Raw genomic sequence first — 27,328 nt, 5'->3', positions numbered from 1 at the left:
TGCCTACCTTATCAAGGTAGTTGAAAAGGAAGGATCTTTTCAATACAACATCATAGCTGTAATTAAATAGCTTTAAACCATGGCAGTTCTTCCTCTTCTGGTTCTCGGAAACCAAGTTACAATCAGGATAGCAGGGCGCGAGTTTGTGATTTTCCTGCTGTATTTTACTTTAAAGTGCAAGCAGATTATCCTGAGGATTACACCTCCACCCCCACCCCCAACTTAATTTCAATTTCTTCACTCACAATTAGAATCCATCCTTTTCTTAAGCGCTTGCTGTAGTCCTGGTAGAAGGAGAGGCACATTTAAGGTAATAGCTCAAAATGTTTCCAGGCTAAAGAAGTGATAGCAGGCGGTCTCAGAAACATGTCCATCATCATGAAGAGCAATTCTGCAGAATGTCCAACATCTGGAGAGCAATTTTATATCAAGGATGCTTTTCATCGCCTCAAAAGGAGGGGGGAAATCTAGAAGAAGATGCCCCAAAACAATTTGGGGAGAGATATTTCTTGCCTAGAGGTTAGGCTTTGCCAAGGGACTATCCGGGACCACCAACTTGCCAATGCCTTCCAGGAGATTATCCCACTGATCAAAATCTTCTTTGAGCTCTAGATGGAGAAATCAAAGCGTTATTGCATCAAGAGGCTATGGTGCTAAGTTCTAAAGTCTAACGGTTGCCACCTTCACCATTTTTGAGTCTTCGAGTACATTACATGCAGTGAAATACACTAGGAGCTAGAACACCTTTTTCATTCATTGTGACCTATTTGGTATTTTAAAGGAATCTTGTGATACTTTCTAGAAATCACATAGATGGGTTTTCTCATTCATAGAAGAGTTACTATACAACGCAGTGGTGGTAACACAGTGATAACACGGTCGCTAAGACGCTGAGCTTGTTGATCAGAAAGGTCGGCAGTTTGGCAGTTTGAATCCCTAGCACCACGTAACGGAGTGAGCTCCCCTGACTTGTCCCAGCTTCTGCCAACCTAGCAGTTCGAAAACACTAAAAAATGCAAGTAGAAAAATAGAGACCACCTTTGATGGGAAGGTAACAGAGTTCTGTGTGCCTTCGGCAGCCCTCAGCTCTGGCATGCACTGGCCAGTTGATTTCAAAGGGCTGGGGTGGCCGTTTTCGCCCTCCCCGGGCTTCAGGAAAGCTTCCGGAGTCTATAGAGGGGGAAAACAGGCCCTAATGGTCTCCACATTCCATTTTCAGTCTCCACGTGCCCCATTTTCCACCAGTTCCGGATGGTGGGGATCGGAATGGGCAAAAAATGGGGTGCGCAGAGGTGGCAATAGGCAATAGCAATTCCTGCAGCTTGAAACAGCTGATGGTCGGGAGGCCGGTCCAACCGACAATGAGCTGTTTGTGCTAATCAGGCTGTGCTGAAGCTCAAACAGGCTGTTTGCTGTTTGCTGCAAGGAGGCGAATTGCTGCAAGGCAGAGGCCAAAGGGTGGGGGCCAGTGGGTGGGTGGAGCTAAATTCAGTGTATAAGACACACCCTAATTTTCACCCTATTTTAGGGGGTGGGGAAATGCATATTATACTCTGAAAAATACTGTAGTTTGATTTTGCCTTTTATCTGGTGGGTGTCTTGTTCTTTATAGGTTGACGTCTCTTTTAGACAACTTTCACAACATTGACTTACGGAGATGCTTTTGTAAGAAAGCGAGAGCAGCCTGGTTAGTGATATTCAGGCCTTCGTAGGGATCAATGGTGCCCCTTGTCTTGAAGACCCGGTTGACAAGGTTCCCGGCAAGGAAGGTGAAATCAGTGTGACTCTGGTGGATGGTGCCCCTAGGAAGAAAAAATGTATCAACATCAAAAGCGAATCACCGAGAAGAACAGGATGGATCCAAAATGGATCCCCACCAGCTCCAAAGATGGGACATCTCCCAGGTTTAGCCATTTAAAAAGGTCATTTCAGCATCTGCTGGGAAAGTCTACACCAGTATTGGCGAACCTTTTCGGCAATACTGTATATTGGATGGTGGCTACTCTGTATGTTAGTTACCTGTCTACGTGGTGAATTGTGAGTTGAGCATCTGTAAACCAACGTGTTGTATCAAAGACTGTGTATATAATTCAAGACTACTTATTGCTTGTTTTGGAGAATGTTTATCCTACTTTAGTTTTGTTAATGCAAGTAAAGTTATCCTTGTTTTAACTTCAGCGGCTGTGATCGATAGTGTGACTATTCAGTGGCACATTCCTTGCTACCTTCTGCTACTCAACTGTAGTCTTCAAAAGGAGATATACTTAACAGACCAGACAGTCAGTGCACTGGAACCTGGAAGAGCAATGGGCAACAGCTCACATGCCTGGAGAGATGACTTTCCGTGCCACTTCCGGCAGGCGTGCCATAGGTTCGCCATCACGGGTCTACGCAATGAAAGAATGCCCAGTAGGCGATTCGGAGTTGCACAGAAGATACTGTGAAATCCAGTGGCTTGGAAGAGGATTCAACCGACTGAAATTTCCAACTTTTCTCTAATCTCAGTATGAAATCCCCAGATTTGAAGGCAGCCGAGTTTCCAAGCCTTTGCCTTGGAGAGCAATGGAGGGATTCTACCTTATTTTCATTTCTGGGGCTTTGTGAAACAAAGGAAAATATCCCAGCAGTAACAGACACCCACCCAACCCTTCGCCATGCTAGCTGTAGAGTTCTTTGGGAGAGATTAGACAAAACACTGGCTCTGATTTAACAGAGATTAAAAGAGGGGGGGTGGAGAGAGAAAGCAGTGTGTTTTTCTCATCTTCACACAACCACCCATTGTCTGCAGATAAAGCAACTCTATAGGGGATTTGGGGGCAAGGGATTCTGATTAGTTAGCAAGATGACAGAGATTTTTGTCCCCCTTCCCCCTCCTCCTCCTCCTCCTCCTCTTCCTCCTTCAAAAATCAGCCAAAAAAAGCTTTGCCATTGCTATTTTAAGAAGCAGACCTGATGCTGCCTTTGCGTTCTTGCCTGAAATGAGCGTCAAAACCATTCTACAAGAGTGTCATCCTTTAGCACCAGCACGGGGGTGGGATGGGGTGGGGGGAAATCAAACAGACACAGGCGAACAACCATCTGGTAACATCTCCCTTTCAAAGTATCTCAGTTTTAAGGGGCCGGTTTGCATACATTTCACCTCCCGAGTCAAAAGGATTCTCTGATTTTGGGCTCTGCAAAATCCCAAATTAATTTTATACGATTTGCCAAAAAAAGAGAGGCTACCTTACAAGGATGCAACCTTGTTGGCTTTGCTAATCCATGCTGTTCTTTGCTGTTTTACCATCTTTTTCTTACTGATTCCCCCCTTTTATTCTCCTAAATGGTCCCTCCCTCTTCTCATTTCAAATACCACCTTATTTTTAACCTCTCCATTTCCACCCACCCCCACTCATTCCTTGTGCCACATCTTCTTAGACTGCAAGCCTGCAGGGAGAGGCTGTGTGTGTGTCTAATCTGTGAATGACACCTCCTTTGATTGTGTATTCTCTACTACTATGGCAAAGGCGTTGATCACAGTTGGAGATGGGGCAGACTCACAGGATTGTAATGATCTTGCTTTCACTGCTGTTGGTGCTGATTTTTTTCATCTTGGCCACGCTCTCTGCAGTCTGGAATGATTCTGTGTTGATAAACAGCACCGGCTTGGTCACTTTTGTGTAAACAGAATTCTCCAAAGGGTACATCCATGCATCAAGGGCGACAGCGCATCTACAGGAGGAAAATAAGCACAGGACATCTAGTGAAGCGGGAGACCAAAACCTTGGTGTCCCACATAGCAATAGACTTATATGCCACTTCACAGTGCTTTACAGCCCTCTCTATTGCCCCCAACAATCTTGAGTCCTCATTTTACCCACCTCGGAAGGATGGAAGGCTGAGTCAACCTTGAGCCGTAGAGACTCGAACTGCCAAAGTGCAGCCAGCAGTCAGCAGAAGTAGCTTGCAGTACTGCATTCTAACCAATATGCCACCACAGTTTCTCTCACCTCTTTCTGACCTCCGACCCCATTGCTTATTTACAGAGTCAGCCTATTGCCCCCAACAATCTGGATCATCATTTTATCAACCTGGGAAGTATGGAAAGCTGAGTCAACTTTGAGCTGGTCAGGATCGAACTGTTGACAGTGAGCAGTGAATTAACCCGGAATACTGCATTCTAAGCACTGGGCCACCACAGCTCCTCTGTTTATCATTTAGCAATAGCAAAAGCACTTAGACTTATATAGCACTTTATAGTGCTTTTATAGCCCTCTCTAAGTGGTTTCAGAGTCAGCATATCACCCCCAACAATCTGGCTTCTTATTTGACCCACCTCAGAAGGGTGGAAGGCTGAGTCAACCTTGAGCCTGGTGAGATTGGAACTGCCGAACTGCAGCTAGCAGTCAGCTGAAGTTTCCTGCAGTACTGCACTCTAACCAATGCGCCACCTCGGCTCTTTTGTTATTAATAAGTTCTCTGAGGTTACAATTTTCTTTTAAAAAGAAATAGTTTTGGAAGATACTCACTTAAATTGGGCTTCTTTGACCAGAGCTAGCACAGCTGTTGCGCCACCAAAAGAATGACCCATGACAACGGCTTTGGTCAGATCCACATTGTCCTGCAAGGGATGGGATGAGACACTTAAGGAAGCAGCTCATTAACGTCACAGCCCAAGAATCTCCAAAGTGGGCAATGCTGAAAGGCTCTAGGGATGGTGATGAGACCGACCATTCTGCTACTGGGAGCTCTAGCTCCCAGGAAGCCCAGCCAGCTGTCCATTACAGGTAGTCAGAAGTGACATTCAGCAGGTTCTGACCAGTTTTGGAGAACCAATAGTGGAAATTTTGAGTAGTTCAGAGAACCAATAAATACCACCTCTGGCTGGCCGCACCCCCATCTATTCTCTGCCTCTCGAGTCCCAACTGATCGGGAGGAAATGGGGATTTTGCAGCGACCTTCCCCTGGAGTGGGGAGGGAATTGAGATTTTACAGTATCCTTACCCTGCCACGCCCACCAAGCCATGCCATGCCCAACAAGTCATGTCCACCAAGCCATGCCACTGCAGGTAGTCCTCAACTTACAACAGGTTGCTTAGCAGCTGTTTGCAGCTACCATTTGCCTGAAAAGGGGACTTAAGACCCAGATCTGATGTTCCAACAGTTGCCCACCCCAGTCGTGTGACTGTATTCAGTGCCCAGTAACAGAATTGCATTATGGTATTTGCAGTATCCCACAGTTATGTGATTCTTACTACCATTTTCTCTAAAACCCGAACTTCCTGTTTTCTGCAAACAGCAAGCCATAATGAATTATTGGTTCATTATGCTGTGTTTGCTTAATGAGTGTCACAAAAAAAGTCTTACCAAAAAATTGCATTTGAACAACATTAAAAAAAAAAAAACATTTTAGGACTGTTACAACTTAAGGCTGTAACAAGCAGACTCTATTATGATTGTAACAAGGACTACCTACAGTGAGGAATGTCAGGAATTGCAGTTTGGGGAAACCCCAGACAGGCCATCCATTTACAAAAACAAGGGGAGATCTAGGATTCTATCAATAATAGGATCTCTATTTTTTACGGAAGAGAGAGAACCATTAGCCAAGGTGGCGCAGTGGTTAAATGCAGCACTGCAGGCTACTTCAGCTGACTGCAGTTCTGCAGTTCGGCTGTTCAAATCTCACCGGCTCAGGGCTGACTCAGCCTTCCATCCTTCCGAGGTGGGTAAAATGAGGACCCGGATTGTTGTTGGGGGCAATATGCTGACTCTGTAAACCGCTTAGAGAGGGCTGAAAGCCCTATGAAGCGGTATATAAGTCTAACTGCTATTGCTATTGCTATTATATCCCCAACCCGTTTAAATTTTCCCACAGGAAAAATTCAGAGAATGATTCTACAAGAATTCTGGAAGTCATCAGATCTGTGAAGGCTGAAGCACATGTTCTAATTGTCAATATTGTACTAATAATTCCTGGTGGTTTACCCAGCGTCTTTAGGCACATTTACATGCACACAAATACAAGTATATACAGTCCAAGCCAAAGTTCAAAACGCTGTCTCTAAATTCCCTTTAAGCTTCACCCTTTCTCTTAGAAATTATAGTTGCCGAGGCATTGACAAAATCCCCATCAGTCCACTGCAAAAGGCAAGCTTGGAACAGCTTACATTCTGAGATTATACTTTTAACACCATCAAGCAACAACATTTGCCCATCCCAGGTCCTTGGGAAGGATTCAACAAGTGGATGAAGATGCCAAATCAAAACATCTGGCTTACTGTGCGACCAACAACAACAACAACAACAACGTGAAGTCCTTGGTGCTATCTGAGCTTGGTGGTTTGCTTTCAGATGTTTCATAACTAGATAACATCATCACTTACCTAGTTGGATAAGGAAACATCTGCAAGCAAACTACCAAACTCAGTTCCACCCTGAGTTATAGATAGTCTCTATCATTATCAGCATCATCTCATTTCTCTGCTGGTTCTGTTTTTATATACTTTCCAGAGGCACAGATGACTTCGCTTTCTATGAGAAGAACAGGTCTTGGCGCTCCCTGGTGGCTGCCTGATTTTTTAAAATTATTTTACTTTATTTATTTTAATTTGTCAACAAGTACAAGGAAACAAGCAGGTAAAACACATGAAAAAAATGGCACAAATAAATGGATAAAAATAAGCAAAACATAGCCATAAACACATAAAAAGAGTGCATCTAAATGGGACAGTAGGACAGGGACAATAGGCACGCTGGTGCGCTTATGCACGCCCCCTTAGGGACCTCTTAAAAAATGTGTAAGGTCCACGGTGGACAGCTTAAAATAAAAGGTATGGGGGTTAGAGGAACTAACAACAGGATCGCGTAGGGTGCTCCACACGTTTACTACTCTATTGCCGAAATCGGTTTTCCTGCAATCAAGATTAGAACAGATTGCATTTAGTTTGTATCTATAATGGCAGGGGTGGGTTTCAACTGGTTCGCGGCGGTCCCCGCGAACCAGTTGGTCGGCAAACCCGGAAGTAAGTAACTTCCGGGAACGGCGAAGGGCCCGCCCGCCCGCGCTCCTTACTGGTCTTTGAAGGCTTCTGTGCTTCATGCAGGCGCATGGCACATACAACGCCTGCGCGAGACCTCCAAGGTCCCTTCCAACTCTGCTATTGTATTGTATTGTATTGTATTGTTTTGTTTTGTTTTGTATTGTATTGATAGCCCTTATGTTATTGCAGTTGAAGTAAAAGTAGTCATTGACAGGTAGGACGTTATGGCAGATTATCTTGGGCACTAAGCTCAGGTTGGAATGTAGACGGCGTAGTTCAAGGTTATCCAGGCCTAAAATTTCAAGCCTGGTGGGAGAAGGAATTTTATTACGAGTAGAGGAGTTGAGGACTCTTCTTTTAAAATATCTCTGCGCCCTCTCTAATGTTTTAATGTCTAAAATGCAGTATGGGTTCCCAGGCAGGTGAGCAGTATTCAAGTATAGGTCAGGCAAAGGTTTTGAATGCCCTAGTTAGCAGCACAGCGTTACCAGAGAGAAAACTATGTAGAATAAGGTTGACAAGTCTGAATGCTTTTTTGTCAATATTGTTACAGTGAGCTCTGGGGCTTAGATGTTTTGAAATGAGTACTCCTAGGTCTTTGACAGAGTGTGGCTCATCTTTTAGATCGTTTCCGCCCAGCTTGTATTTGATGTTCTGATTTTTATTGCCAATGTGCAGGACTGAGCCTTTGTTAGCAGAGATTTGGAGTTGCCAATTCTTTGACCAGTCAGATACATAATCTAGGTCGTTTTGTAGAGTAGTAGAATTTTCTGTGGTGTTAAATACCGTATTTTTCAGAGTATAAGACGCACCTTTCCCCTCAAAAAAGAGAGTGAAAATCTGGGTGCATCTTATACACTGAATACAGCATTTTTGGCCTTCCGAAACCCCGCCCCCTTCACCAAAATGGCCGTGCATAGCCTTTAGGAGGCTTCCGTAGTGGTCCTGGGGGCTGGGGAGGACAAAAATGAGCGAAAAATGGGCTGTTTTTTTTCTCATTTCTGCCCCCCCCCCAGCCAGCCCCCAGGAGTATTCTACAAGCCTCCTAAAGGCTATGCATGCCCTTTTTTTGACAAAAAACAGGCCTGTTTTCATGAAAAACAGGCTGCTTTGGGGAGGTCCACAGACTGCAAAAGCTTTTTTTTACTTTGCCTGTTCAAAATCTTGGTGCGTCTTATACACCGGTGTGTCTGAAAAATACGGTAGTTTTACATCGTGGGCAAAGAGGACGCAGCTGCTAATAATATGATCACAAAGGTCATTCATGTAAAGTAGGCAGAGTGTTGGTCCTAGAACACTGCCTTGGGGAACAGAATAGAATAGAATTTTATTATTTGTATGCCGCCCTTCTCCGGGAGGACTCAGGGCGGCGAACAATTCAAAAGGGGGAAAAGGGGAACATAAAAACAAAATACAAATAATAAAAATAGGCAACAGTCGCACAACCATACATGTCGAGAGGGGAGGGAACACCACTGTTAACTAGTGCAGAGTTAGATGTAGCTTTTCCAATTTTGACTATTTGTTGCCTGTTTGAGAGGAATGCAGCTATCCACTTGTGCAAAGATCCAGAAATGCCATAAGAACTTCATTTTAACAGAAGTCACAGGGATTCCTTTGGGATTGAGAAATGGGGCAGTGGCAACCTCTGGCTTTGGCTTTATAAGCTGGGGGACTGCCAGGGAAGTGGGAGGTAAGCCCCTAAAAAAGATGCACGCTCCTTCTTTGCCAGAAAGGTAGGCAGGTCTGCTTTAAAACAAAACCAAGGCATCTCAAATATTCAGGAACACACATTTCAGGTACAAGACAGAAAAAGCATTGATACAATTGTAGGAAGTTAGCACCCAGCCCTCTCTCCTAGAAAAATGAAGTATCGTGGGAAATATAGGCAGAATATTATATTTTCCTGGATAAGAAATGGAGAAACCTGTTTTTGGGCAGGAAACAGACTCACTCTCAATAGCCCCCACCTTTGTCAATGGGCGATTAAAAAGCCTGAGCTAGTCTACTCTACATAACAAAGGTAGGATTGGCCTTCCACAGAAACTCACCACAAGGCACCTGGGAACAAGCAAGGCTCAACCAAACTTGGACTCAAAGCACAGCCTAAAGAGTGCTGCATGGCCCCATGGGAGTCTGACAACCAATCAGAATACAAGCTCAAGATCAAAGGCCAGAGAGGGCATAAAACCAAGAACTTTCAGCATCTCGCTCTTTTTTCTTCTTCACCCAACATCTGGAAGCATGTGATGACCTGTTCTGTTCAGGACCTCAAACCATGTGGTCCTGTCCACCATTAAAACCATCTTTCCAAGCAACCTGCATGTTTCCAGTGTCTTTTTCCCCACTTGGAACTGAATCCAGAAGGACATTTCTTCCAATACAATAAAAGACACAAAGACACAAAGTCCACATTTTGGACCGAGAGGTGCAGTGGTTTGAAAGAGGGATCAAAGAGGCCATCTACGTCAAAACTGAATGGTCCTCTCTCAACAGAGGGGGAAGGACACGGCATAGTCTATCTCCCGTTTACAACACAGTTCCTTTCAGCAGTTCCAAGAAGGTTCCACCCCCATTTGCACACTTGCACTCAGGTGTGTGTTCTAAAGGGGCAGAGCCCGTGGATCTCAGCATGTTTACCTTCAGTGTAGAGAGGTCAAAATCCATGCGCAGAAGGTTTGCAACGGCCTTGCCACTGTTGATGCTTTGGATCAGCCTGAATGCCCGTTTGCACTCGTTTGCTCTTTGATGGAGCTGCAATGAGAAAAGTTTTAGAATTACCCTTTGGCTCCTCAACTCTCTCTCTCTCTCTCTCTCATGCACACAGGGCTAAGCTGGACATTACAGCAGGATGCAAAGAGGGTGTCAGGGTTCCCACAGCAAGCAAAACTCCCAGGCAGGTAGATTCCTCAAAGAATAGCTTTATTGGATATATCATATTGGCACAGATCTGGTGGAAACTGACTCTGAGGTCTCCCGCAGTTTTCATCTAAATAATTTTTTTTCACTTTCTCAAAACAATCAGTCACATGGTCCAATCATGGCTCTGTCTGGTTGCCTGGTGACATCACTCCTCCTTCCTCTGACCAGGTGTGAGAATGTCCTTGGTTCCCAAGAGAACATATTTTGTTTTGGCTACAAAGTCCCAACTTTGTGATTCAGACGGTTTGGACCAGTTCGGGCGAACCGGATGCTAATTTTACATCTGGTTTGACGAACCGGTAGTTACAAGGGATAGCTGGCACCACCCATCACAAGACTCTCCACGCGGCTCGTTTTGGATGCCAGGTAAGTGCAGGGCCTGCGCAGAGGCTCTGGGAGGGTGAAAAATGGGCCTCTCAGAAGATTCAGAAACGGGCCTGTTTCCAGCCTCTGGAGGGCCCCTGGAGCCTGGGGAGGCAGTTTTCGCCCTCCTGATGGCTCGAAGAAAGCCTCTGGAACCTGGGAGGGTGAAAAACGGACCTCTTGGACGGTCCGGAAACAGGCCAGTTTCCGGCCTCCAGAGGGCCTCTGGAGCCCGGGGGCAGCTGTTCCCCCCCACCCCGGTGGCTCAAAGAAAGCCTCTGGAGACTGAGAGGGTAAAAAATGGGTCTCCCGGAAATTCCAGAAGTGCAGAAATGGGACCACCTCCGGAGCACAGGAGAGGCCATTTCCCCCCTCCCAGAGGTTAGAAGAAGGCCTCTGGAGACTGGGGAGGGTGAAAACATCCCACCCTGCTGTGGTGCAAGAGGCTGAGTAGGCCACGCCCACCATGGCCACGCCCACCCAGCAACAGGGCAGAGAACCGGTTGGTAAATATTTTGAATCCCACCCCTCGACAAGCCCCTCCTTCTCCCTCAGCTCCAATGTGGCAAAACTGAAGCTCCAAGATGCCTTTGGTCAGGTCAGCTTCAGGGTTGACAGAGAGATCAGATGAACTGAGGAAGTTTGTGATATTCAAAACTGCCTTAAGGAACTTTACGGTCCAAGATATGTCAAGATGAAATACCTGCGGGTTCCGGAATGGAAACTCTTTCTGATCCCTGGGTACCCTGCGGTAACTGAGCCATTCTTCATGTATCTGAGTCTCGTTTGGATCTTCTGTATCCAGTTTGCAAAAATAAGTAGCAGAAGCTGACCGGTCTCTGAAAAAAGCAGATATTTTGAACATCAGCGTGGGGCAAGAACAGATGGGGAAGCAGAGAACTAAAAGGAATCTCCTTCAATTCATCTACTGTTTCTATGCTCCCGTCGGAAGTTAGGTATTACATCATGTCATTACAATCTCTAATCAGTTTTCCTCGGGCTCTCTGTGACAACACTTTCCTGGAAAGCTAATCTTAGCTTCATGACACTGTGATTCTGAAATCAAAGAACAATGCGAGAAAGGCCTTCTGGAAATTGCATCCAGGCCTTGTATCCGTAGGCAGGGCAGATAATTAAATTACTGAAATTTAATGTGTTGAACTTCATAACTGATCGGTCCCAGCTCCCGTCTTCCTCAATTATTAATTAATTTGATTCTATTCTACCTTTTTTCCTGTAAAATTTGAGGCAGTGAACATACATAAAAGTTGTTGTGGCCCACCAGCAGCCAGCAGAGTGGCAGCAGATTCAGAAAGTGAGGAGGTTGGGGAGGAACATGGGCCAATCCTGGAGCCTGGGGAAGGCTCTGATGAGGGCTCTGTGTCGGAGGCAGAGAGGGGGCCAGAGCCTTCTGACAGTTATCAGCTGCTTTCAGAGTCAGACATCAGTGAGGCAGATGAACAGCTGGAGCCTGTTCTCAGTGTGCACATGCACAGAGTTGCCAGACAAAGGGAACCGCTAAAGAACAAGAGTCGACTTGGGAGTAAGGCCATAGGTGGACAATGAATGGTCCCTCCCAGAGGAAATAAAAGAGGAATGAAAGGGGAGTGGAGTTTGCAGGAGACAATTAGTTCACCTAATTGGTTCGTGACTCTCCGAGACTCCTTGCCACGTTTTGCAGATATGGCCTGCAGCTCTCCAAGCCAGATAAGGTCTGTGACTATAAATCCTCCCTTGAAAAACTTTGCTGGATGTGAATGAGTAGAATTCACAGTAAATTAATAAAAGGTTTTTTTGTCGGGGCAAGGAGTTTGCTTTCTCTTCTTGGGAAGCCTCGATCAGAACAATAGTCCTTCGAAACTGCAAGAATGATTTCTTGTAAATAATGGCCACTACTATCAAGAAATGAAATTTTAGGATATGACTAGATAAATCAAACACATTAAAAAAAACAAATACACAAATCTAATCTTAAAATGTCTTCTCTAAAGTGATTCAGTCTCACCTGTGTTCAAGAGCCATCACCAAAAAACCCCGAGAAGCCATCTCAATACAGATGGCTGAGTATACGCTTCTGAAAATGGAAGGAGAAAGCAGATAATTAAAACCGAGGAACGCTACTTCTTTCAAATTATTTGGTCCTGAAATAAACATATCAGCAAAGATGAAAAAAATAAGGGGGGAGTAGTGTCTATAGCAGTGGTTCTCAACCTTCCCAATGCCGTGACCCTTTAATACAGTTCCTCATGTTGTGGTGACCCCCAACTATAAAATTGGTGTCTTGGTTCCTAAGACCATCGAAAATATGTGTTTTCCGATGGTCTTAGGCGACCCCTGTGAAAGGGTCGTTCGACCCCCAAAGGGGTCCCGACCCACAGGTTGAGAACCACTGGTCTATAAGGACACAGTGGCTCAGTGGCTAAGATGCTGAGCTTGCCGATCAGAAAGGTTGGTGGTTCGAATCCCTAGTGCCGTGTAACAGAGTGAGCTCTTGTTACTTGTCCCAGCTTCTGCCAATCTAACAGTTCGAAAGGTTTGCATACTACGATCTCTTGACCTCAAGTAAACTGAGAGATAGCATAGCCATTATGTGGGAGTTCAGTAATTGAAACCTGAAGCAGGAGAGTTGGGGCGATAATCCAGTGTGGCCAACTTCTGCCCTCCCTCTGAGATTTAGCTTTCCTACCCCTGTTTTGGAGAGAGGGATTGACTGTATTATTAAATGAGAAGTCTGCATGCATATGGAGGAAAACTGGTCACACCCACTTTTGGTCACCTGCTGCCCAAATTTAGTGACAAAGTCAGAAAGGAGGTTAGGAAATGGCAAAAAAAGAGAGATTTGAGCCCCATTGGTTACCCTACTGAGACAGAGAGAAGGAGATAAAGGCCTCTGCTATAAAGCAGACAAGAGCCATACAGGATATACTAGATTTCCATGAATATCATTCAAAGATCTCAGACTTGTGAACCAACGCCAGCATCTTCATCCTCAACCTTCCTGAACTGGTTGGTTTTTCACTCCACCTGTTCAAACTCACCGAAAGGCTCCAAGTCCATGGGAGAATATGATCAATGGATACTTGTGCGAACAGGGTCGGAAAGGTGCATCCCAGCTTACGGGGATCTTACACGATCCTGTGAAAATGAAGAGCACATTTATTTATACATACAGGTAGTCCTCCTACTTACGACCACAACTGACCCCAAAATTTGCGCTGTTAAGTGAGAAATTTGTTAAGTGAGTTTTATCCCATTTTTAAGACTATTCTTGCCACGTTTGTTAAGCGAATCACTTAAGTTGTTAAATTAGAAACACGGTTGTTAAGTGAATCCGACTTCCCCATTGACTTTGCTCATCAGAAGGTCGCAAAAGGGAATGAAATGTAACCCCGGGGCACCTTAACCGTCATAACTATGAAGCACTTGTCAAGCATCCGAATGTAAATCACATGAGCATGGGGATGCTTGCAACAGTCATAAGTGTGAAAAATGGTCTCAAGTCACTTTCTTCAGTGCTATTGTAACTACAAACGGTCACTAAATGAACTGTTGTAAGTCCAGGACCACCTGTGTATGCTATTTCTTAACTGCTATTTCTCTCCCTGAAAAAGGTTACTAAAGATAACAACAACAACAACAACAACAGCAACAAGCCATAGCCACAAACTACGTGAAGGCAAAAATTCAACTTGTTACCAGCAACAGCAAATGTCGCCTCTGTAATGAGAAAGACGAGACAGTCGACCACTTAATCAGTGGGTGCAACAAAATTTCACAAACTGACTACCTACAATGCTAAGATTCACTGGAAATTGTGCCAAAAGTTTGGATTTGAGTACAGCCAAAACCACTGGGAACATCAGGTTCAGAAGGTTTTAGAGAATGAGAAAGTCAAGATCTTGTGGGACTTCAGAATCCAGACTGACAGGCCCACAACACACCTGACATAACTACAGTCGAAAAGAAAAAAGTATGGTTCATTGACATTGCAATACCTGGAGATGCACGAATTGAAGATAAACAACAAGAAAAAATCACAAAGTACCGGGACTTGCAAATTGAAGTTGAGCGACTGTGGAAAAAGAAATCGTTTGTTGTCCCGATTGTAATTGGAATCCTTGGAGCAATACCTAAAGGGCTACCTTGCTATTTGGAAATTTTAAATTTATCAGACTTGAACATTCTGACTCTACAAAAAACCATCCTACTTGGAACAACTTATATCCACTGACGTTACCTTAATAATTCCTAGGTCCTTGGTTAGGACTCGAGCTGTTGAGCTACCAACCAGCCCAAAAGGCTGTGAATCTCACCAAAGACTAACCACATATAACAACAACAACAACAACACTAATAACAACACTAACAACACTAACAACAACAACAACAATTTTATTTATTCATTTCTAATCCACTTCCTTAAAGGTGCTAAACATGCTTTAAGAAAACATTGCTTTTTTTCAGTTTGAACAAGGCCTGGAAAATACAATTAGAAAGGAAGATTGTAGTTCAGTATGAACAAATAGAATTGTACAGTGAAAAGAGGAAGAGTTGTAAAACTGTAAAATTGGAAACCAAAAATATTTTCCTATCAGTTAGCAAACTAGTTTGATACACGTGTCCAGAAGACAAACATTAGGTACTGTATATACATATTTAGACACTCTTTAAATTTAAAGAGTAAACATGGTGCAGAATTAAGCTAATTGGCTAACTCAATTCATTTATTTAAGGCATTTTTTTTAAAAAAAATCATCAAATATCTACTTTTGGTTGCCAGATGATTTCTAAAAACATGCTTTAAATGGGTGAATTATTATTTCAGGGAGACATCATCAAGATTATGATCCTACATTTCTGGGACAATAGATAATATTAACAATGAAAAAATATAAACATGATTTATTATGATCTGATATTTTGCAATCAGCTAGAGGTTCTACATTGCAGGAGAATGGATCATACCATGTTTTCCCGAAAATAAGACAGGGTCTTATTTTCTTTTGAACCCCTCCTCCAAAATAAGTATTTGGCCTTATTTTTGGGGAGGTCTTATTATTTTTGAGGTGCAGGAGGCAGCGAGCGTGGTCATCTCATGGCTGCTGCTGTGTTGCAATATTTTCAGGGAGGGCTTATTTTAGCACATGCACTCAAAAGTCCGATTGGGGTTATTATCTGGAGGGGTCTTATTTTCAGGGAAACAAGGTAGAACATATTTGTGTTATTTGAAGAAATGTCCCAATCTGAACCATGGTGGCTTTAAGACCTGTGGAGTTCAACATGGTAGCTGGGGAATTCTGGGAGTTGAAGTCTATAGATCTTAAAGCCACGTTGGTTGAAAAACAGTGGATTAGGCAGAAGAACAGCTGTCGAGTCTACATACGTTTCACTCAGTAATTCACAAGAAGCAGTTATCTTACCAAATGTGACACTGAAAAGTGGAGCAAACCATTTTCTATTCAAGCTCAGGTAGTCAGCCAGTCCGGAGTAATATTCATAGCGGGGAATCCAATAAGGCTGCTCGGCTTCACCCTGGGGGACACACGGGTAGAAGAGGCGGAAGAAGATGCCCTATAGAAAAGAAGGATCAAGTTAGTATAGACCCCAACGGTTGATTTCAAACTGCATAAGAGTTTATTACTGCTATCTATATGTAAGAATCTAGTCAACTAACAGTCAAAGCTAAATTGGCATTTAGTAGATAAGCAGAGGTGGTATTCAGCCAGTTCTGACCGGTTCTGGTGAACCGGTAGACAGAATTTGGAGTAGTTTGGAGAACTGACAAATATCACTGGCTCCGCCCTGGATCTATTTGCTGCTTCCCGAGTTCCAGCTGATCGGAGTCCCAGCTGATCAGCTGGGTCTTCTTTTGTTGCCCTGCACAGGAGAACGGAGCTGGAAAGCAGGTTAGCGGGGTGGGGGAGGGAATGGGGATTTTGCAATATCCTTCCCCTGGAGTGGGGTGGAAATGGAGATTTTACAGTATTCTTCCCCTGCCATGCCCACGCTGACCAAGCCACGCCATGTCCATAGAACCGGTAGTAAAAAAAAATTGAATCACGAGAAGAATCTTCCACTCCTCTACTCACAATAGAATCCCTTATGCCAACAGGCTTGAAATTCTAGGCTTGGACAATCTGGAACTGGGCCGCCTGTGGTCCAATCTAAGCATCGTACACAAAATTGTCTGCTACAACATCTTACCTGTCAACAACATCTTCAACTTCAACCTCAATAATGCACAGGCAAACAATCGATACAAACTCAAAGTAAACCACTCCAAACTCGATTGCAGAAAATACGACTTCAGCAACAGTGGTCAATGCCTGGAATGCTCTACCTGACTCCGTTGTTAAATCCTCAAACCCCCACAGCTTCAACCTTAAACTGTCTACCGTGGACCTTACCCCATTCCTAAGAGGTCCATAAAGGGGGGCTTGCGTAAGCGCACCAGCGTGCTGTCTTACTGTCCCCATTTATCTCTATTTACTTCCTTTGTTCATGTTTATGTTCATATCTATACTTGTTATCTTGTACATGCTTGACAAACAAACAAACCAATAAATAAATGTATTCAGACCCTGCTAAGTATGGGTCTAAGAAATGGAGATGAATACTGCCCCCTAGAGTCAGACACGTCTGGACAGGAGAAGCCTTTACCTTTAGAATAGGCAGATATAGGGTAGGTTAGAGACCCTTGAAATAGTAAATAAAAATCAAACATTAAAAGAGAAAAATTTGGGCCCGGGTCTAAGGTTTGGCCAGCTCAAGGCTTCTAGGATATTTCGATTTGAGGGACTTTCAATTTTCCAGCTGATAAGTGTGAGCCTCAATCATTGGATGGTTATATTTGTTTGTCATTCTTTCCATTCTGTTGGCTAAGCTTTACACAAGGAGTGGACTGGCACACCGCCCCACACCTCTTCCCCATGGCTCTTTCTGGAAAGCTATAAAGAAGCTTTTCCAGCTTCCTGCACTTCCTCATTTATATGCCAATGGGCTTCTCATCAATGGCAATGACTCAACTTCTCTCCGTGATGTCATTCATATCTGCCTTCCTCAGTATGATGTGGACTGCAATTCCTGGAATTCTTCAGCTACCAGAGAGAACAACGTAATTCAAGGGTAAAATCTTAGGTTAAGAGGAACTGGTCGAAATCCCCCCCCCCCAAGAACATCTGGGGCTGATGGGGAATTAGAACTTGGATCTTCCCACTCCTAATCCACTAGATCAGTGGTTCCCAAACTTAGCAACTTTAAGACTTGTGGACTTCAACTCCCAGAATTCTCCAGCCAGCAGAACTGTTGCCAAGTTTGGGAACCACTGCACTTGATCACCAGGTTCTTGGTACAATGTTGTTCACATCACGTAGCGTAAGACTTCTTCAAACATTGAACAGTTGTGATAGGATGTAGTAGGGAGGTGGATTCCCAGGAGGGAGGGGTACCTTTCAAAGGAACTAAGAGTCAACCTAATCCAGATATTTTGTGGGAGAGAAAGAGGGTGAGGACAGTCCCTCCCTAATAATTCCCAGATTATATGGTAAATGTAAATAGTAAAGTGCTTACTCTGGCAAGATTCTGTCTGTAGGTGTGGAAACAACAAAGAATCCAGCTTGGAAGAATCACCATGTGTTATTCCTGGTTTTGGGGCCTGACAAAAATGTGTTGTTCACACATTGTTCACTGATTTGTCTCCATTTGAGCATATACTTATATACTTATATAACTGTTGTATGGGAGACGAATAAGGGTGGCTCAGTGGCTAAAACGCTGAGCTTGTTGATCAGAAAGGTCGGCAGTTTGGCGGTTCGAATCCCTAGCACCTCGTAACAGAGTGACTTCCCGTTACTTGTCCCAGCTTCTGCCAACCTAGCAGTTCAAAAGCATGTAAAAAGCAAGTAGAAAAATAGGAACCACCTTGGGTGGGAAGGTAACAACATTCTGTGCGTCTTTGGCTTTTAGTTATGCCGGCCACATGACCACGGAGACATCTTCAGACAGCACTGGCTCTTCGGCTTTGAAACGGAGATGAGCACCGACCCCTAGAGTCGGGAACGAGTACCACATATATGCGAGAGGAACTTTTACCTTATGGGAGACTAATATATTTGTCTATACAGGTCATCCTTGTTCAGTATTCATTTGAACTTATGATAGGGCTGAATAAGTAATACTTACGACCCGCGCTTGTAGTTATGCCCATTGCAGTGTCCCCAAAATCCTGTGATCACAATCTGGATGCTCAGTGTCCCGCTCCCAATTATGACATCATAGGGTCCAAATATCATGTGAATGCCATTTGAAGCCTTCACTGCTAGCTTTCCAGAAGCAAACTCAATGGGGAAGCCGGAAAAAGATTATAAATGTTGACTGTGTGACATCGCACTTAACAATGTTGCGGGATTCATTTAACAGCAGCAACCGGAAGGGCTGGAATTGCCATCATAAAGGGCTGCAATCATGTTATATTGCACTCCACAACTGCCTTGGTCAACGACAGAAATTCCATTGCTATGGTCATTGTTAGCCAAGGAGTACCTGTTGTTTCCATAATAGGTGATGTGCCAATTTGATCCAAGATAAAATATCTCCTGTGGAATATGGAAGATATTATAGAGGAAGCTAAGAATTGCCCAAAGAGAAACTAAATTGCACTAGACTATTGTGGTGATTTTGATGTCAGGGTTCCAAGTGACACCCCCAATGAAAGAAGATCTCGAGGCCTGAGTTTCCTCAAAGTTCCATTTTATTAGAGGTGTCATATTGGAACATCTGGAAGCTTTCAGATTCGGGTTTTCCCCATCTAACTAAAAGTTCAAGTCCCTGCCCAGCACCCACATGTCCATCGCACGGTCCAATCAGGCACCGTCCCAACTGGAGATGCCTCCCAGTCACGCCACTCCAGGTGCAGGGCAAGATGACCTTGACTCTCTGAGAAGGGAATGTTATTTAGACTCCCATACTCCATATAATGCCCCCTCCCATTTTCCCACAGTAGAAAAATGTGGCAGGCCTGAAGGCCCAATGCAAAAGATGGCTCCCAGGTCTGACGTTTAGCTCTGTCGTTTTCTAGATCTAAATGCCAAATGTTTAACTTCAATTAAGGCTTTATCAAGGCTGACTTAACGATATTAAACAGGAATGAGAGGCCACGATGCGTCAGATCAGACTCAGTTTGATTCTCAGAGTCACCGTGAAGAATTCACCATGAATTTGATTTGGAAGATTACTTTTCATGGAATCCATTCTGCAGAGAAATCCACTGTTATCTCCGTGTAGAAAAGTGGCAGTAAACATGTTTCTGTATCTATTTCCATATACAGGTAGTCCTCAATTGAGTCCAACATTTCTGTGGCTGAGATATTTGTTAAGTGAGTTTTGCCCCATTTTAAGACCTTTCTTGCCACAGTTGTTAAATGAGTCACTGCCGTTGTTAAATTAGTCAACACTGTTGTTACGTGAATTTGGTTTCCCCATTGACTTTGCTTGTCAGGAGGTCGCAAAAGAAGATCACGACCCTGGGATACGGCAACCATCACAAATGTGAGTCAGTTGTCAAGCATCCAAATGTAAATCACGTGACCACGGGGAGGCTTCCACGGTCACAAGTGTGAAAAATTGTCATAAGTCATTTTTTTCAGTGCTGTTGTAACTTCAAAAAGTCACTAGCTTTGAATAGTCACTAAATGAACTGTTGTAAGTCGAGGACTACCTGTACTTCTCCATTCTCAAAAAGCACAGGGAGAACAATCATCTCCGCTGCTTCTTTAAGGTTGTTACTTTTGTTGGATGTATAGAATGAACTTTCCAACAAGTTAGTGCTGTACTTATAATTTCAATATTTATTATACAAGGGGTTCTTTTATTGTTCTTTATTCTGACAGTATCATGGATGTTTCAACTCCATTGTACTGCGCTGTGAATTCTTTGTCGATTCAGTGGTATACAAATGTAATGAATAAATAACATTAGCATTTTGAGAACATGCTGTGAGCCGTCTCACCCCCCATCCCCAAACAAAAAAGTGCCACTTCCTTATTGATCAAAGGATGAACAATAGGTCACAAAGCATTTGTTTTCCACAAAGGGAAACCACTTCTCACTCACACATATTCTTAGCTTTATTCCTGGAGGTGTCTGGTGCTTCCCTGCTATTTTTATTTTCTAGGAAAACCAATAGGCAACTGTAGGGGAGAGGGAGGGAGAGAAGAGAGAAACAGAGAAAGGAAGGAGAGAGAAAGAAAAAGAAAGGAATGAAGGAGAAGAGAGAAAGAGAAAGGAAGGAAGGAAGGAAAGAAAGAAAGAAAGAAAGAAAGAAAGAAAGAAAGAAAGAAAGAAAGAAAGAAAGAAAGAAAGAAGGAAGGATGTCTGTCAGCACAGCTTAGCTCTTTCTTTTGCAAGGCAATCTATACAGCACAACGTTAGCTACATTGCTCATCCCTAATTTCTTAAACAAAGCTAGATAAAAACCAGGACAAGCAAATGACGCACATATACAGACAAAGAATTTAAAAATCTAAAGTTACTAGTGTTAGAAATATGATTGTGGACAATTGTGCAATCACTAAAAAGCAGAAGAAATAAAAGGGAAACACTGAGTCACTTCAGAGTTAGAGTGCACCGACAAGCAAAAACTTTAATAAAAGTAGTTTAAAAAAAGACACAATTTCCAAAAAGTACAATATCATTTAAACTTTGGGATTTTCAAACTCAAATAAATCAACGCTGCTTATAAGTGCTGAATTAATGTAGAGGTTGAGGTTGGAGCTCCTGGTTTGAACTATAAGGGAAACAGTGGGATCAATATAAGCCTACATATTACAGTGTAGTCTTCAACTTACCACCATGATTGGATCATTGCTAAGGCAGTTTAAGCGAGTGGCGCTTAAAAAAAAGTTAGGACTTCTTTTGCCACAGTTGTTAAGTGAATCAACTGCAGTTGTTAAGGGAGTCCAACTTCCCGTATTGAGTTTGCTTGTTGGAAACTGGTTGGCAAGGTCGCAAACAGAGACCACACAACCCCAGGAAGCTGAAACTGTCATAAAGCCATGCCGTTGCCAACCATAAATTTTGATCATGTGGACTGTGGGGATGGTGTAATGATCATAAGTGCAAGGAACAATCCTTTTTTCAGTGCCCACATAACCTCATACGATTGCTAAACGAATGATTGTAAGTCAATCATTTCCTTTATAAAAAGAGAAAAATAAACCCAAAGCGTGCAGTTAAAGGGTTATCCTTGATTCTCTTTATTCTGTCTTGCTTTCTGGCTTGGTCGTTGGAATGTTTACAATATAAATTGTATTTGTTTCCATCCCTTTGTTTTTAATAATTGTTCACGGACAACAATCTTATTATCTCAGTCTCCAAGAGTCTATTGCTGAACTGAAATAAAAATTTCCATTCCTGGCCTTGAGGATTGCTAATTTAATTTATTATGATCATCAGCCAGCAAACAAAGGGGAAACAACCGGAGGAAAAACATGTGAGCACTTTCAGCATTTAAGACTTTAGGACAATCCATGCAGTTTTACTCTGGGAAGAGTTCGGATCCATCATAGAAAGACTCTAATCTCCTTCTCTGAATACAGAGAGTCCTCAATTTACAGTCACAACTGAGCCCAAAATTTCTGTTGCTAAGTGAGACAGTTGTTATGTGAGTTTTGCCCCATTTTATAGACTTTTTTTTGGCACAGTTGTTAAGTGAATCACTACAGTTGTTACTAACACAGTTGTTAAGTGAATCTGGCTTCCCCATTGACTTCACTTGTCAGAAGGTCGCAAAAGGGGATCACATAACCCCGGGACACTGCAACCGTCATAAATATAAGTCAGTTGTCAAGGGTCTGAATTTTGATCACGAGACCATGGGGATGCTGCAATGGCCGTAAGAGTGAAAAACAGTCATAAGTCACTTAATTCAGTGCCATTGTACTCTGGATGGTCACTAAACGAATGGTTGTAAGTCCAGGTCTTATATCCCTTTTAGGATCTTTGGCCTGCTACACTCTCTCTTATTTCATTATGCTGTTTCATTAGTGTAGTAGTTGGGGGGGGGAATAAAAAGGAGTAGAATTGTGGAATGTGTTGTTGTCATTCTTTTCTAGAAGCCCAAGGTCATCTTTTGTCTCTGCACCTCTGCACCTGACCGGAACCAGCTGGGTGGAGATGCCAGCGTGGAAGAAGAAGATTGGACCATGTGATGGATTTGTGGGTGTGGGGACAAGATCATGAACTTTCAACTGGGTGGGAATCCTAGGTAACTTCCAGAATTGGGATTCCACAGATGTGCCAAGATGTCTGACTTATTAAATTGGAACTTTAAGGATAGTTTTGCCTTGGACTCTGATTTAATTCTGCATGATACTTGGAACACTGACGCCAGGATTACGTGTATTTCTTTTCAAAGGATGGCTCATGTTACAAAAAGAGGCACAGTGACCTAGTGGTTAAGAGGTTTAGACAGTCAGCTGGAAGGTTGGCAGTTTGAGGCCCAAGTACTGTGTGACAGGATGAACTCACATTCTTGCCTCAGCTCTTTCTCCGCGCTGGCTGTTGTCGCCCTGTTGAGGACGTCAGCGACGCGGTTTAATCAGGCGCGGCTTAGTCGAGCGTGGTTTTGACGGGTCACGCAAATTCAGACCACATCCAGCAAGGCGGGAGCTCACAGCTGCTTTCAACCGCCCCATTCCTCCACAGGGGCCTAACTGCTAATCCCATTGAACCGCTTTGAGGTTAGGGCTAAACAATATCGGTTGCCTCAATGTGCAAACATTGCTAGCGACTGGCTGCACCATCTGACAACCCTAGCCCAGGACCGAAAACAGTGGCGTCAAATTTCCATGGAAGTTGCCTATACCCACGATGGGTGAAGAGGCGTCAAGTACAAGTACAAGTACATTGCTTGAAGGGATGTACTGAATTCACCAGGACAGCACAGGGTTTGCAGAAGGCTGACCCAGCATATTTTCCCTCCAGGGTTTGTTTTGCACTGGATCTTCCCTAAGAGACGAAGTCATCTGTCCTTCCTGGTAACCATGAGTCACACAAACAAAGTCAAGATATATGTACAAGTCTGCAGCCTATACAGATAACCTGAAATAATTGCAAATTCAGAATTCATGCCCAGTCTGGGACCAACCAACACTATGCAACTTTTTCTTCAACTTTAACCTAAACCTTTAACCAGAGCCATTTTGATTGTGGCAAAAGAAAGTTAAAGCTAGTACCAATAGTAATAGGTGCCTTGGGTGCTATCCCAAAACATCCGACTAACCCAGAATAAATCTACATTACTAAGCCTTCTGGGCTGTACCATGTCAGGCTTGGAAGCTATCTTTTGCCTTTTGGATTTCAGGCCTGCCCCATTTTCTATTGTGGGAGAATGGGAGGGAGGATTATAGAGAGTTGGGTGATGTGTAGCCATAATGACATCCTTTCTCAGAAAGTCAAGGTCGCATTTGTTCCTGAACGTGGCTGGATGTCGATGGGAGGAATCTGTCTTCATGGCAGTGAAAGATTGGACCGTGTCATGAACCTGTGGGTGCTGGGGCAGGATCTTGAACTTTCAACTGGGTGGGGAAAACCTGGAAGCTTTCAGATTCGGGTTTTCCCAGATGTGCCAACGTGGCTCTCTTAATACATTGGAATTTTGAGGAACCTCTTCATTCGGATTCTTATTTTATTTTGGATGCTATTTGGAATCCTGACATACAAGCTTTGTCTATGGGGAGTCTTAGTCATCCAGGTCGTGGTTGTCCCAAAGGTGCTTTTTCAAGAGGCAACTGGACTTTCTGTTTTTTCTTTGAAGACGTTTCTGAGAGCTGAATAAGCTTTTTGGATGAGAAACGAAACGCCTTCAAAGAAAAATCAGAAAGTCCTGTTGCCTCTTGAAAAAAGCATCTTTGGAGTGTACAAGTTATGGATTAATTTCTGAAGGAGCGTGATAATAAGGTTTTGCTGTCCCCTTAAGTGCATGATTCTCATCTGTAGCAGCTTTAAGATGAATGGATTTCAAGTCCCAGAATTCTGGGATTTGAAGTTTAACAGAAGAGCAGAGTTGGAAGGGAGCTTGGAGATCTTCTAGTCCAACCCCTTGCTTAGGCAGGAAACCCCTGTAGCACTTCAGACAAATGATTGTCCAATCTCTTCTTAAAAACTTCCAGTGTTGGAGCATTGACAATTTCTGGAAGCAAGTTGTTCCACCGATTAATTGTTCTGTCAAGAAATTTCTCCTTAGTTCCAGGTTGCTTCTCTCCTTGATTAGTTTCCACCCATTGCTTCTAGTCCTACTCTCAGGTGCCTTGGAGAATAGTTTCACGCCTTGTCTTTGTGGCAGCCCCCGAGATATTGGTTACTGCTATCATGTCATCCCTAGTTTTTCTTTTCATCAACTAGACATACCCAGTTCCAGCAACCGTTCTTTATATGTTTTAACCTCCAGTCCAGTGACAGGTTCCTACCGGCGTGCACAAAGTACACTATAAATTGTTGCAGCTGCTGTATTCACACAGGACACCAAGCCTAAACAATTCATCACGGAATGGTTTGAGGAGAAGAGATGGTTCAACTAATCCCCATTCATTATTTGGTTTTAAGTTTAGCTATGTGGCTGAATTAAACCACTATCTGATGGAGTGTATTTTCTCACTGCAGTAGAACTGACTGGTTTCCAACTTGCCTAATTGGAACAGGGGATCAGATAAGGTCATGGCTACTAATCGTGATGTCTGTAAATTACTTTGAGGACTGGACATTCTTCCAAATCAGAATCTGCAAAGGACAACGGCTTGAAGGATGCTTCAAAAGTTCCACAGTGCTTACCAAGAACCGAGAACACATGACAAAGAGAGGAAGCAGAGCAGTTGGGTGGGTCTAATCTTAAGTAGCAATATCTTGACCACTTAGTGTCTACATCAGTTTACAGGTTTTTTGGGGCTTAGCCATGAGTTAACAATGGCTTATGGATAAACCCACGCCATCAGCTAAGATACATACCCAGGAGTTTTGTTCACGCAGTTTTTCTAAGCCCAAACCAATACGCTCCTTATCTGGTAATACTGTACTGCAAACTAGGGCATACAAAACCTTTGCCAGACCAATTCTCGAATACAGCTTGTCTGCCTGGAATCTGCACTATATATCAGATATTAATACAATTTAGAGAGTCCAGAGGTGTTTCACGAGAAGAGTCCTCCACTCCTCTACTCACAACAAAATATCCTATGCCACCAGAAATTTTGGGCGTGGCAAACCTAGAACTACGCCGCGTATAGTCTGACCTAAAGTACACAAAATTATCCCCTAATGATTACTTGAGCCTCACCCACACGAGCAAACAATGGATGCAAACTCAAGGTAAACCGCTCCAAACTCGATTGCAGAAAGTACGACTTCAGCAACAGAGTGGTCAACGCCTGGAATGCTCTACCTGACTCCATTGTTACTTCCTCTAACCCCCATAGCTTCAACCTTAACTACCTACTGTTGACTTCACCCCATTCCTAAGAGGTCTGTAAAGGGGGTGTGCATAAGCGCACCAGCATGCTTACCGTCCCTGCTCCCGTTTATTCGTACCCATTTATTTATTTATTAGGGTTTGTATGCCGCCCACTCGAGAGAGACACAGGGCGGCATACTGTGTTCATACTTAGGTTTATACTTAGACCTGTTATCTTTCACGTTTGACAAACTAAATAAATACAATTATTAAATAAAGTAAGTAAATAAAGCAAATAAAGTAAGTAAATAAAGCAAATAAATAAATAAATAAAGCAAATAAATAAATAAAGCAAATAAATAAATAAAGCAAATAAATAAATAAAGCAAATAAATAAATAAAGCAAATAAATAAATAAAGCAAATAAATAAATAAAGCAAATAAATAAATAAAGCAAATAAATAAATAAAGCAAATAAATAAATAAAGTAAATATATAAATAAAGTAAATAAAGTAAATAAATAAATTAAGTAAATAAAGAAATAAAGTAAATAGAATAAATAAAGCCAACTTCCTGCAGGGTGCAACTCAAAGGAGCGACTTCCCAGCCCCGTGATAAGCAAGGCATTCGTCGACTTAGTCCTCTCTCCCACCTTCTTGTCGAAACGAGCGCCCGATCCCCCCAACCCTGTCGGTTTCGGCGGCGGGGCTTCCCCTTCCCGTCCCGCGGTGCCCTTGTGCACCTACCTTGGGGGTCTGGCCCACCATTACGTCGGTGCAGCCGACCGGATAGGCGCCGTTGCCGTGGGGCAAGCCGAGGGACTGGGTCACCCCCATGATCCTGGAAGCTTCGTCTGTCTCCCGCGGAGAGTCCGAGGCGGCCGGAGAGCGCAGCGTCCCCACCACCGTTCCGAGGCTGGCAGGGGAGTTTCGCTTCCTCCTCTCGGCCGCTTCCCGGCCATTGGCTGGCGGGCGGAGAGAGCCCATTTGCGGCCCCAGGGAGGGAGGGAGGAGGCAGGAGGGACCGAAAGGAGGAAGATCCGGAACCGAGAGCGCCGCGTCTGGGAGCAAAGCAGGCAGCTTGCAGCCAAAGGTTTCCGCGTCGCTCGGTTGTGTTGGGTGGGAGTTTGAATTCAGCATCTCTGCCACAAAAGCAGCTTGAGAAAAAACCAGCACTGTTGGATTAAAACTTACATTGAAGTCTGTCTGTCTTTCTTTCCTTTCTCTCTCTTTCTTTTATATCTCTCATTTTCTCTCCTTTCTTTATTTTTCTTTCATCTCTCTCACTTTCTCTTTTATTTCCTTTTTTTCTCTTTCTTTAATCTATCTCATTTTCTCTCATTCATCTCCTTTTTTTTCTTTTTCTTTCTTTCTTTAATCTCTCTCTCTCATTTTCTCTTTCTTCCTCTCATATCCTTTCTTTTTCTTTCTTTAATCTAATTATCTGTCTATATCTATCTCTCATTTTCTCTCTTTCATTTCCTTTCTTTCTCTTTCTTTCTTTAATCTATCTATCCTTTTCTCTTTCTTTCTCTTCTTTCCTTTCTTCCTTTTCTATGTTTCTTTCTCTCCTTTGTTC

The 27,328-nt window shown here is 43.4% G+C and overlaps 1 protein-coding gene across 1 annotated transcript; it reads right to left on the bottom strand.

Annotated features, from left to right (window-relative positions):
- On the bottom strand, positions 1 to 26,760 carry PAFAH2 (platelet activating factor acetylhydrolase 2). The gene is made up of 10 exons (XM_032228457.1): positions 26,497 to 26,760; positions 15,728 to 15,878; positions 13,346 to 13,442; positions 12,313 to 12,381; positions 11,011 to 11,146; positions 9,663 to 9,776; positions 4,509 to 4,600; positions 3,541 to 3,711; positions 1,654 to 1,802; positions 1 to 608 (listed from the first exon to the last, which is right to left on the bottom strand). The coding sequence occupies exons 1-10, from the start codon at positions 26,734 to 26,736 to the stop codon at positions 514 to 516; spliced, it is 1,314 nt and encodes a 437-aa protein (XP_032084348.1). The 5' UTR covers positions 26,737 to 26,760; the 3' UTR covers positions 1 to 513.
- Positions 26,761 to 27,328: the final 568 nt, after the last annotated feature.

The sequence above is a fragment of the Thamnophis elegans genome, chromosome 12 (genome assembly GCF_009769535.1).
Source record: "Thamnophis elegans isolate rThaEle1 chromosome 12, rThaEle1.pri, whole genome shotgun sequence".
Classification (NCBI taxonomy): Eukaryota; Metazoa; Chordata; class Lepidosauria; order Squamata; family Colubridae; genus Thamnophis; species Thamnophis elegans.
The sequence above is the reverse complement of the archived record's forward strand: the minus strand, read 5'-3'. Positions and strand labels throughout refer to the sequence as shown.